This window comes from Somniosus microcephalus, chromosome 24 (assembly GCF_052327205.1).
Source record: "Somniosus microcephalus isolate GS21.2 chromosome 24, FLI_Smic_1.0, whole genome shotgun sequence".
In the NCBI taxonomy this organism is placed as follows: Eukaryota; Metazoa; Chordata; class Chondrichthyes; order Squaliformes; family Somniosidae; genus Somniosus; species Somniosus microcephalus.
Genome location: NC_141010.1, coordinates 42,730,858 through 42,743,087, shown reverse-complemented (window position 1 = coordinate 42,743,087; position 12,230 = coordinate 42,730,858). Strand labels below are relative to the sequence as shown.

General features: G+C 44.5%; 1 protein-coding gene across 1 annotated transcript in view; it reads right to left on the bottom strand.

The window, feature by feature from the left end:
- LOC147101278 (ADP-ribosylation factor-like protein 5B) overlaps window positions 1-11,522 on the bottom strand; it is a 40,611-nt gene extending 29,089 nt beyond the window's left edge. Inside the window, exon 1 of the mRNA XM_085966570.1 lies at window positions 11,062-11,522. Coding sequence (XP_085822696.1) covers window positions 11,062-11,107 — 46 coding nt within the window. The 5' untranslated portion in view covers window positions 11,108-11,522. The remainder of the gene's footprint in view (window positions 1-11,061) is intronic.
- Between the last annotated feature and the right edge of the window lie 708 nt (window positions 11,523-12,230).

Below are 12,230 nucleotides of genomic sequence, written 5' to 3'. Positions count from 1 at the left end.
AAATCAGGAGACAAAAATCCAGTCACACATGTAAATGTGGAGCAAGAATCAAACACTTCCCTCAGCAGCAAGTCTGGAACTAGCTTTGCCAAGAAAAGCACTTTGTACCAATGATCATACTGTTGCAATTAATGGCCCATGCACGCAGAGAAATTTCTCTGAATTAACACGTATCGCAAGTTATATTCAGACTATAACCGAAGCTCAGTGTGCCTAACTACCCATTTCTGGACCCGATAGCCCAGATTAAGTGGGCTACACAAAATCTCAAATGTAAAACCCTTGTTTCAAAACACAGGTCTGCTTTAATAAACAACTGAATTCTGTGTACTAGGATGTGCATATGTTTTGATTTTGACATTATCTAATCTTACAATAGAACAGACAGCACAGAACTAGGCCATTCGGCCCAACTGGTCTATGCCGCTTCATAGAAGCTTCCTCCTACCCACTTAGCATATCCTTCCATTCCTCTATCCCGAGTGTTTATCTAGCTTCCTCTTAAAGGAATCTATGCTGGTCGCCTCAACTACCCCTAGTGATAGCAAGTTCCAAATTCTAACCACTCTCTGGGTAAAGAAGTTTCTCCTGAATTCCTTATTGGATTTATTAGAGACTATCATCTATTTATGGTCCCTAGTTTTAGTTTTCCTCACAAGTGGAAACATGTTCCGCTGTCCAGTTTGTCTTGGGGTGGGGAGAGGAAAAAGTACATCTGCTACTGCTCCAAGCTCAGAACGTGGGCAGGATGATTCTCCCTTTCCCCGTTATCCTAGAGGCTCGTAACAGATCTCGGCGAGTTTTTTTAAATCCCATGATGCGTAGCTCCAAATGAGCAATTCTACTTCTAATCTTCCAAATACAAGTAGCAATGAAGCACACATGATGCAGGGGATTTGAATGGTGCAACAGTGCAGAAATTTGGCAGCAGTTCTGTGACAAGCAGCTAATCAGTGCTAGTATGAAATCCAATGCCGAGATTCGACCCACTTACTCCAGCGCCTGGGATTTGTAGAAATGATGCGGCACAGTGGAGGTCAGACAGATCACTTCAGAGCTGATCCCAACTCCGTGCACTGTGTAGTCAAAGCATTCATGCCTACACAGGATGGAGACCATTAATTGGAATAGTATGATCCCTTTCACAGATTTCCAAAGCTGTGACTATAATCACAGAATATCACAGAATCACCACAGTGCAGATAGAGGCCATTTCGGCCCATCGAGCCTGCACCGACACATATCCCACCCTATCCCTGTAACCCCACGTATTTAATCCCCTAACACTAAGGGTCAATTTATCATAGCCAAATCAACCTAACCTGCACATCTTTGGACTGTGGGAGGAAACCGGAGCACCCGCAGGAAACCCACGCAAACACGGGGAGAATGTGCAAACTCCACACAGACAGTCGCCCGAGGCCTGATTTGAACCCGGGTCCCTGGCGCTGTGAGGCAACAGTGCTAACCACTATGCCACCGTGCTAAAGGTCCTGTTTGCAAAATCTTTGGAGACGGGTGCATAAGAGTCGGGATTCAGATGAAACATAGAAACATAGAAGATAGGAGCAGGAGTAGGCCAGTCAGCTCCTCGGGCCTGCTCCGCCATTCAATGAGATCATGGCTGATCATCCAAATTCAGTACCCTGTCCCTGCCTTCTCCCCATATCCTTTTAGCCTTAAGAAATATATCTAACTCCTTCTTGAATATATTTAATGAATTGGCCTCTACTGCCTTCTGTGGTAGAGAATCCCACAGGTTCACCACACTGGGTGAAGAAATTCCTCCTCATCTCTGTCCTAAATGGCTTAACATTTATCCTTAGACTGTGACCCCTGGTTCTGGACTCCCCAGCCATCGGGAACATCCTTCCTGCATCTAGTCTGTCCAGTCCTGTCAGAATTTTATAAGTTTCAATGAGATCCCCTCTCATTCTTCTAAACTCCAGCGGGTATAAGCCCAATCGACCCAATCTCTCCTCATACGTCATTCTTGCCATCCCAGGTATCAGTCTGGTGAATCTTCGCTGCACTCCCTCCACGGCATGAACATCCTTCCTCAGATAAGGCGAACAAAACTGCACACAATACTCAAGGTGTGGTCTCACCAAAGTCCTGTACAACTGCAGCAAGACATCCTTGTTCCTGTACTCGAACCCTCTCGCTACAAAGGCCAACATACCATTTGCCTTCTTAACCACCTGCTGCACCTGCATGCTTACCTTCAGTGACTGGTGCACAAGGACACCCAGGTCTCATTGCAGTTCCCCTTCTCCCAATCTATTGCCATTCAGATAATAATTTACCTTCCTGTTTTCGCCACCAAAGTGGATAACCTCGCATTTATCCACATTATACTGCATCTGCCATACACCTGCCCAATCACCCAACCTGTCCAAATCATACTGGAGTTCCTCGGCATCCACCTCACAGCACACACGCCCACCCAGCTTTGTGTCGTCTGCAAACTTGAATGTGGGAGATGTAGGGCTGCAAGGAGGTTAAAGATATAGGGAGAGGTAAATCATGGAGGGATCTAAACACAACAGGAGCCAATGCAAGTCAGCAAAGGCAGGAGTGATGGGCTATGAGCAGCAGAGCTTTGAATTAATTTATGTTTATGGAGAGTGAAGGATGAGAAGCTGGGCTGCAGAGCCCTGGAGTATTCGATGAAGGGTCATCGACCTGAAACGTGAACTCTTTTTCTCTCCACAGATGCTGCCTGACCTGCTGAGTATTTCCAGCATTTTCTGTTTTTAGTTCAGATTTCCAGCATCCACAGTATTTTGCTTTTTTATTGGAGTAATCGAGTTCCCTTTCGAGATTCTAACTGGCTCCAGTGGATCCTCAAGCTTGGCAACAACCCAGGGGATACCAGAAACCCTCCAAACACCAAACCTGGTCGCAGTACAGCAAATGTACATTTCAGTGTATATTGTGTGAACACCAAGATAAAGTGAGTGATTCCCAACAGCTGTGAAGAGTTTCAAATACTTCCATCAAGACTCCCAACAGGCAAAAATGTAAACACCCCAGAAGTGCTTAGTACTCAAAGTAAGAGCACACCACAGTGCAACCTTAACTGACGGCAGATGGTACAGAAAAACAAGGCCACAGAGAACGCCAGTCAGCCCCATTCTGGAGTATATTTGTAGGGAAGAGAAGCCGTGTCAGTTTTAACCACCCTTCAGTCAGAGCATTCGCTTAGCATGAAGAATCCTGGACCAGAGCTGAAGCAACCTATCATCAATGTGACACGACAGGCAGATTTAACAGAACGCCAACCTACATAGGTAATGCAACACTGACAGGACACAAATGTAAAACTGATACATGCTCAAGAGGTTTAAAGTTACAAACAAATTCGAATTTGCATTGCCTCTTCTGCTCTCAATCGGATGTCCCACGAATGTGAGCATTTACCCCTCAGTAGTGCCACTGGCTCCAGTCATGTGGGTCTTATCGAAGTGAACACCAGATTCACAGCAGCCTGCCAGCCGGGAAAACCCAGTAATACAGCTCACCCCAGCCACTGTGGCCTTGCAAAACCAGCAAGTTTACTTTGGTGATACTCCTGTCTGCCTATAATGGACACATCTGGAGCCAGTGGGGAAGGTGGGGGCAGGCGCTAACCCAATACAAAACCAGATACAGACTGAACCTCAATTACAACCAAATCACTTGTTGCAAGGAGGGAAACCCTGGCACAGTGAGCTTGGCCATTCTTCTTCTGTACAGCAGCTTGAAAAGCAACATTGACTGTTGATGTCCAAGTCAGCCATCCACTCTGGAGATGTGGAGTGAATAGGAGCAGGAACAATCTCTGCACAAATTGGCTGCCGAGTTTCCTACATTACAACTTCACTTTATTGGCTGTAAAGTGCTTTGGGATGTTCAAAGGTTGTGAAAGGCGCTATATAAATGCAAATCTTTCTTTCTGGTCACTGTGCAACAGAGAATGAAGCACAATGTGTGGAGAAGTAGTAATTTAAAGAGATGGGGGAAAACAAAATTGTATAACCAGCCCCCACCCCAATATTTAAGATTAAGATTCACCTCTTCTGATACATGCAATAGTTAGGATGGTTGGAAGTGTGTGCAGAGAATCTTAGTCCACTCCAATTCCTTTAGAGAGATTGTAGAGCATGTGGAAATGTTGTGGCAAGCTTTTCTGTTGAAATCCTGGCATTTTTTTCCCCCTACAACCAAGGCTAGAATATAAATTACAGTCCTGTCAGTCCCAGATGATCCAATGGTTTCAGAAAATACACTAGAATTCCTAGGGTGACTGTGCTTACAGTGGGCTTCATGGCAGATCAGTGCACTATGCTTTAGTGTGTGATCATATTCCCACTAATGATTGCCACATATTCGTGCCAAGTTTATTTTTGGAATTTTAACAGCAGAATAATGTCTGCTGATGCCCTCGAACAGCTGCAGGGGATAGGTTTGTACTAGATCGGAAAAAGACAAAGGATCTCATTAAGTTGTCTTCGCTCTTTCAGACGCCAACAGACCTGCTGTGTACTCCCAGAATATTTGTTCATATCCTCTCATCCACCCACTCCTCACCACACCCCCCCACCCCCCCCAACCACCATTTATATAGTGCCTTTCACATCCTCAGGATGTCCCAAAGTGCTTTACAGCCAATGAAGTACTTTTGAAATATAGTCACTGTTGGAATGTAGGAAATGCGACAGCTAATTTGCACACAGCAAGCTCCCACAAACAGCAATGTGATAATGGCTAGATCATTTTTTTTGTAATGTTGATTGAGGGATTAATATTGGCCAGGATACCGGGGAGAACTCCCTGCTCTTCTTCGAAACAATGCCATGGGATCTTTTACGTCCACCTGAGAGAGCAGACGGGGCCTCGGTTTAACGTCTCATCCGAAAGACAGCTGGCAAATTGTGTAACTGAATTCAATAAAATCTGGTTGTTTGTGTGCCAGCACCAGTGGTCCATGAAAGCTGCTGGATTGCCCCCGATGCCATTTGTTCAAAAGGGTTTATATTTCACTACGACAAGTCAGCAATTGCATTACCAGAAATCAGATGCAACTTTCCTTAAACGTGAAGTAGTTATATCGCAATCTTTAATCCTTTTGTACAAGAGTCACCAGATACCAGTGACCTGGGCCAACAGCCACTGCCAATACAAAAAAAACCTTGTGAAACTGAAACAGTATCTATTACTCTTGAAACTAGGACTACAATCTAATCTCAGGGGTCAGATGCTATCTGTAAGTCACTTAGGTGTTCCTTTCCCTTTAGCCATTTGAACCCCTATTCACAGGACTTCATTCTTCACTGCATGTGGCAAAGTCCTCACACACAACAGGTCACCACAGGCCCTTCACATCAATAGTAGAACTTCATTTGAAATTCTGAGGAATTGTTCAACAGAGGATCGCTATCTGGAGGTAGCTCCTGTGGAGGTTGGCCTAAAACCGGTTAGTTGACAATTTAAAGAACTGCTCACATTTCCATACAAGCCACAGCAGGGCAGATACATCAAGAAATGCCATCATGGCAAACAGGACATGTTCAGTGAGTCATCCGTGCGAGATTTACATCAAGATATACGCACATCATTCAAACCAGAACAGGCGTCAGACTGGCAGTGACGAGCAAAATAAGAGATAGCATTTTAATTTCCCTTCACCAATCTGCCACTGGCAATACTGTGCCTCCAACAACTCTTGGGGGTTGGGGGGAGGGGAAGAAGGGATATGGAAATGATCTTCAGGTGGGACCTCCCTCCTACTGGAGGCTCGAGCCCTACCAAGTGCATATATTGTCTCAGCTGCTGTGTTCCCTACATTACAACAGTGACTGCACTCCAAAAGTAATTAATTGGCTGTAAGGCACTTTGGGACATCCTGGGCTATATAAATGCTAGTCTCTTTCTCTCTTTCCACGCCCCCCCCCCACACCCCAAAGAAGTTTTTTTGTTTCTGCTGCAACGCTGGAATTAGCCATGTTCAAACTGCTAGACAGATTTCAAAGCATTCAAGTAAGAAATGGCCCTGCAGCATACACATGACAATACTGCTCTCTGGGTACTTGTGTTTGTTGTTAGCACACTGCTTAATGCACTTATGCAAAATTATTTTGTCACCTTTCAACACACTTGTCAAGCAGTTTTAAACAGGTTAACAACAAGCATTAAGATAGCACACAAAGGAATGCTATGTAAACCATGCTCTGAGAAGAAATAACATTCCAGGTGGGTTTTTAAAACACACATTTGACACTGGAGTACACAGCACTTGCAGTTAGACTGTAAAGTATTGATTGATTTAACCCATGACAGAATCACACACAGAATCAGAATCACAGAAACCCCACAGTGCAGATAGAGGCCAATTTGGCCCATCGAGCCTGCACCGACACATATCCCACCCGATCCCTGTAACCCCTACACCAACACATATCCCACCCTATCCCTGTAACCCCACGTATTTAATCCCCCTAACACTAAGGGTCAATTTATCATAGCCAATCAACCTAACCCGCACATCTTTGGACTGTGGGAGGAAACCGGAGCACCCGGAGAAAACCCACGCAAACACGGGGAGAATGTGCAAACTCCACACAGACAGTCGCCCGAGGCCGGATTCGAACCCGGGTCTCTGGCGCTGTGAGGCAACAGTGCTAACCACTATGCCACCGTGCTGCCTCTGTAATCTAAATCAGAGGTAAAGCTGGATAAACACGAGGGAACAAGGAATCAGGCTATGCTGATGTGGTTAGATGAAGAGGGGTGGGAGGAGGCTCGTGTGGAGCACAAGCATGGACCAGTTGGGCCAAATGGCCTGTTTCTGTGCTGTAAATACTATGTAATACAAAACAGAAAGACTTGCATTTATATAGTGCCTTTCGCAACCATCGAATGTCCCAAAGAGCTTTACAGCCAATATCGTACATTTTGAAGTGTAGTCACTATTGTAATGTAGGAAACGCGGCAGCCAATTTGCAGACAGCAAGTTCCCGCAAACAGCAACGTGATAGTGACAAGACCGTCTGTTTTTGTGCCGTTGATTGAGCTATAAACATTGGCCAGGACACCGGTGAGAACTCCATAGTGCCATAGTGGGGCAACTTTCCCTCCAAGCTGCAGGGCCACGCAGCTCTCTGCCGGTCCCACGCAGCCCGGGGTCAGCTCTTCCAATGTTAAATTTTGCGCGAAATGGTGAAGGGGCCGCACACCCAAAAATATTCGGGAGAACATTACAGTCAGGGGCTCAGTTTAATGTCTCATCCCTAAGACGGCACCTCCAACAGTGCAGGAGTTCCTCAGTACTGCACTGGAGTGTCAGCCTAGATTTTTGTGCTCAAGTCTCTGGAGCGGGACTTGAACCCACAACCTTCTGACTCAGAGGAGAGAGTGCTGCCAACTGAGCCATAGCTGACATGAAATTCAGTAGCAGATCCACTGCATGCAATTATACTGTAGAATCATGTTAGAGTGGGACTTTGGTGGTCTAACGCAGGTTGAAGTCAAAGGAATTTTTAAAAGGTTGACAGTCCTCAAGTGCCGTAGATGGGTGGTGGTCTCTGGGGAAATCAGCATTGCCCACAAAGTGGAGTAAGTGAATTTGAATAGAACATCTCCCGTGTCTTGGGTGGAATGTATCCACTTACACTTCGAATTAAACAGCTGGTTATTTTACTCTGGTTTTGATTACAAGTCTGGAGTGCTTTGAAAAGGGGGAATATTACAACTTTTACCAACAGTAAATTAGAGGCAATGTAACATGCATTCCTCACAAGTAGCATTTAAAAGGAATGTCAACTAGAGCTCTTTAAACAGAAAATAAGTCAGGTGATGGCAAAACTGTCTCACTGTAAAATCCCTCAATCAGGCAGGGTGCAAACATAATGCAGGGCGAGTACTAACCAAGTCTTCCTCTGCAAACATTTTTTTTAATTTTTTTTACTGACATTAATTTCAGCCCCCAGCTGAGCTGAAGACAGGCTGACCGTCAGGGAATGGGTTACCTCTCTCGCCATCACCTTCGGTCACAATGCATACAGTGTCCAATGTACGTAACAAACTACAAGGAAAATGAGACCCAGCTGCCACTGGGCAAGGAGAAAGTCCACCATCTGCTTAGTCTATCCATGTGGAAAAAATGCAGCGGCCTCAATGGGCAACAGGATTGATTTTTACTGTTTCTTCTCATAAATTGGATCAAAGGGTCACAGTTGCTGCTCCCAGCTGTGCTACTTCTCACCTGCATAATTCTAAAAAGAGTTTTATAAAAAAAAACAGAAGTATTCAGATCTATGCAGTTCTGCATTAAATGTGGTAATTGGGGAAAAGATTCAATGAACCCATTAAGTGACGATGAGTCTCTCTAACCTCCACTCAGCAAAATGTCAGTAACTATTCAGTCAGCAAAGGGTTCCTACATTACAACAGTGACTACACTTCAAAAAGTACTTCATTGGCTGCAACGTGCTTTGGGACATCCGGAGCTAGAGAGTGAGAAAAAAAGCTATATAAATGCAAGTTCTTTCCCTGTGTGCAAGAATTGTATAAAAACATTCAAAGTTTTAGTTAATTCAGAACAATTTTAAGTCTATCTGTCAAAATCCTAGTTGAACTAAGCACTTAAGTTACTGAATCAATAGCATTCTGGATTAGTGTGCCTTGATCTTTGGAGATTCGGAGGCTGGTTCTTTATGCCAATTTTTGAAGGTCTACTTTGTGGCAGATTATAGATGAAATAACTGTTAAAGTAATTATCAAATAGATTGATTCCTGGTTGAGACAGTTGTCCGACAAGGAGAGATCGAGTAGAATGGGCTCATACTCGGGAGTTTAGAAGAATGAGAGGTAATCTCATTGAAACATACAAGGTTCCGAGAGGGCTCGACGGCGTAGATGCGAAGAGTCTATTTCCCCTAGCTGGAGAGTCTAGAGCTAGGGAGCATAGTTTCAGGATAAGGGATCGGCCATTTAGGACTGAGATGAGGAGAAATTTCTTCACTGAGGGTTGTGAATATTTGGAATTTGCTACCTGCTGTGGATGCTCAGTCGTGGAGTATAATTAAGGCAGAGATCGATAGATTTTAAAGAAAAAAGAAACAGTTGCATTTATATAGCGCCTTTCATGACCTCAGGATGTCCCAAAGCACTTTACAGCCAATTAAGTACTTTTGAATTGTAGCCACTGTTGCAATGTGGGAAACGCAGTGGCCAATTTGCACACCGCAGGCTCGCACAAGCATCAATGTGACAATGACCAGATAGCCTATTTTAGTGATGCTGATTGAGGGATAAATATTGGCCAGGACACTGGGGATAACTCCCCTGCTCTTCTTCAAAATAGATCTTTTACATCCACCCGAGAAAGCAGGACATCTCATTTGGTTTAACATCTCATCCGAAAGATGGCATCTCCAACAGTGCAGCACTCCCTCAGTACTGCACTGGAGCGTCAGCCTAGATATTTGTGCTCATGTCTCTGGAACGTCAGCCTAGATATTTGTGCTCATGTCTCTGGAACGGGACTGGAACCCACAACTTTCTGACTCAGAGGCGAGGGTGCTACCAACCGAACCACGGCTGAGTTTTTGGACTCTAAGGGAATCAAAGGATTATGGGGACTGAGCAGGAAAGTGGAGTTGAGGTCGAAGATCAGGCGGAGCAGGCTAGAGCTGCCATATGGCCTATTCCTGCTCCTAATTCTTTATGTTCTTATGTAACATATTTATGACATTATATTCCCTATATCAATTTTGGGAAGGTGGGGAGGGAGCAGGACAAGGCGAGAAACTTAAATCACCAAGTTTGTTCAGCAACTCCCTGCAAGGCTCAACAGATATAAATAGGTTTGTTTCACAGGTGCCAGGTTTAAGAAGTTATCCGAATGAATGGGTGTTTTATTATATTAAAACATTTCACCCCCCTCTCAGTACCAATGCTCCATTGTCCCATCAAATTTGCACCAATTACATCACAATAGTCAATCCTTCAGTATAGACAGTCACACCAAAACAGAACCCAGCAAAACCATCCACCTGATGCTGACTCAACAAACTCCCAGCTTCACTATCCCTACTCTACATCAAAACTCACTTGCTAGCTGCCTTACTGATCCTGCAATTCATTTGATAGATTTTCTGCAAGTAGTACATAATTTTTAAAAGATTAGATTATGATTCTAAAAATAGGAGCTAAACTATATTTACAGAGAGGCCCGAAACAAAAAGTTGCTAACTCCCTAGATCAATGGTTCAACTTCAAGTTTCATTTGAGCTTCACAAAGAGATCAACTACTGGTCTTAGGGACCAAAACTCACGCAGATAGATACAAGCAGATAGGTAAAAACATCAAGAGTAATTATTCTCACTTTAAGGATTCAGAACACTACTCAAAACTTCGCTCTGCACCCAAACACCCTCACATTCTAACTCCCAGATAGGCATCACTCCACCACTTGGCTACAGATACAAACTTTAATTGGCACAAATGCAAGTTTTAAAATTGCTCTCCAGGTTGTCATACTATTTCAAAAGCTGACAAACACGTTAAAAAGTACAATTTTTTTAAAATCCCAAATCTACTGCACAATCAAGCATCAGGTGGTTAAAAGCACATCCTTTCAGTCCTGTAATGTTGTATCTTTATACGATGTTTCAACTTTCATTTCTATATATTAAAAAAGTAACAAAAAAAGTTACTATAAAATGGAGAAACTACTACACTGTATCCCGTTTTTGCTGTGTGTGTCTAGGAGTCTCTGGACACATCTGGATGGACGTGTCGATAGAATGAGGGACCTTACTCACTCTGGGTCCTTTTCCCTCGGGATCAAAATATCTCAACAACCACACACACACACTATATATGTGTATAATAAATCAAATGGTTTTATATTCAAAAGAAAGCCCGTGAGGTGGCTCTGGAGCCAGTTAGTTGGCAGCAGCCTCTGGAGAGCCCGGAGTGGTGGGTGAGGGGGTCACTGCAGAGCCCGGGGTGGGGGTCACTGCAGAGCCCGGGATGGGGGGGGGGGGGGGGCCACAGGGATCAGTCAGTCTTACCTTGGTTACAGAAGAGTCCCATCAGCTTGGCCAGGAACATCCCCATCTTACTCCGTCCCCCTTGGATGGATTTATCTGCCGCGGATCCGCTGGAAACCAAACAAAGAGAAAAAAAACAGGGATTCCCGAGTAGATATTTTGTTGTTGTTGTCTTCTACTTTCAACCAAGTCCCCACTTCTTTCTCTGAGGCCTACACCAAAAAAGACCATCCGCCGGTGTTTATTTCAATCCAATGCGGGGCGGAGGGCGTCAAGCGGCGGACGCGGTGCCCATCGAGACCCGGGGTGGGTGTTGAGAGGGGGGGAAAAAGCTTCAGATAAAAAATAAAACTCTGCCGATTTTTTGAAGAAGAATAAATATTACGAGAAAGAAAGTCTGTCGGATTTAATGAGGCCCTTGCAGCGGCTGCGAGCCGGTGATTCTGCTAAAAATTAAAATCTGTTCCAAATTGTGCGCCCGCCTGGCAGCGACTGGCGGAGCCGCCGTCTGCTCTCCCTATTTAAACCCTCCCCCTCCTCCTGCGCATGCCCGCCAGCCCCATCTGCCAATCAACACCGAGACCCGCCCCCTTAGCGATACTTTCAAAGCTCATTGGCTCTCGTAACATGAATATTCATCATTATTATAATGAAGTGGTTCCGTGTCCAGTCCACCAGAAGGATTTCCCCTCAGTGTCATCAAACAGAAACAACCTAACGAAAGTGCCCTCTTTTTAGAAGGGGGCAGAACTAATTTATTTCATCTATTTCATTTCCTTTCCAGTTTTGACAAAGAGTTTTGACCCAAAACGTCGACTCTATTTTCTCTCCACGGATGTTGCCTGGCCTGCTGAGTTTTTCCAGCATTTTCTGTTGTTATTTCGGATTTCCAGCATCTGCAGTATTTTGCTATGGTACTAATAGAGAACTGTTCTGTAGAAGGGGTTTGACCCAAAACGTTGACTCTGTTTCTCTCTCCACGGATGTTGCCTGGCCTGCTGCGTTTTTCCAGCATTTCCTGTTGTTATTATAGAGAACTAAACCGTGAAACAAAATAAACTTATAATATTACATCTAGTATCCAGTCCTTGCAGAGTCCAAGGTAGGTAGAATGACTCATTGAAGCCCCTTTGATAACAACCTGTATTTCTCTAGCGTCTTTTCACGACCACCGGAAGTCCCAAAGCGCT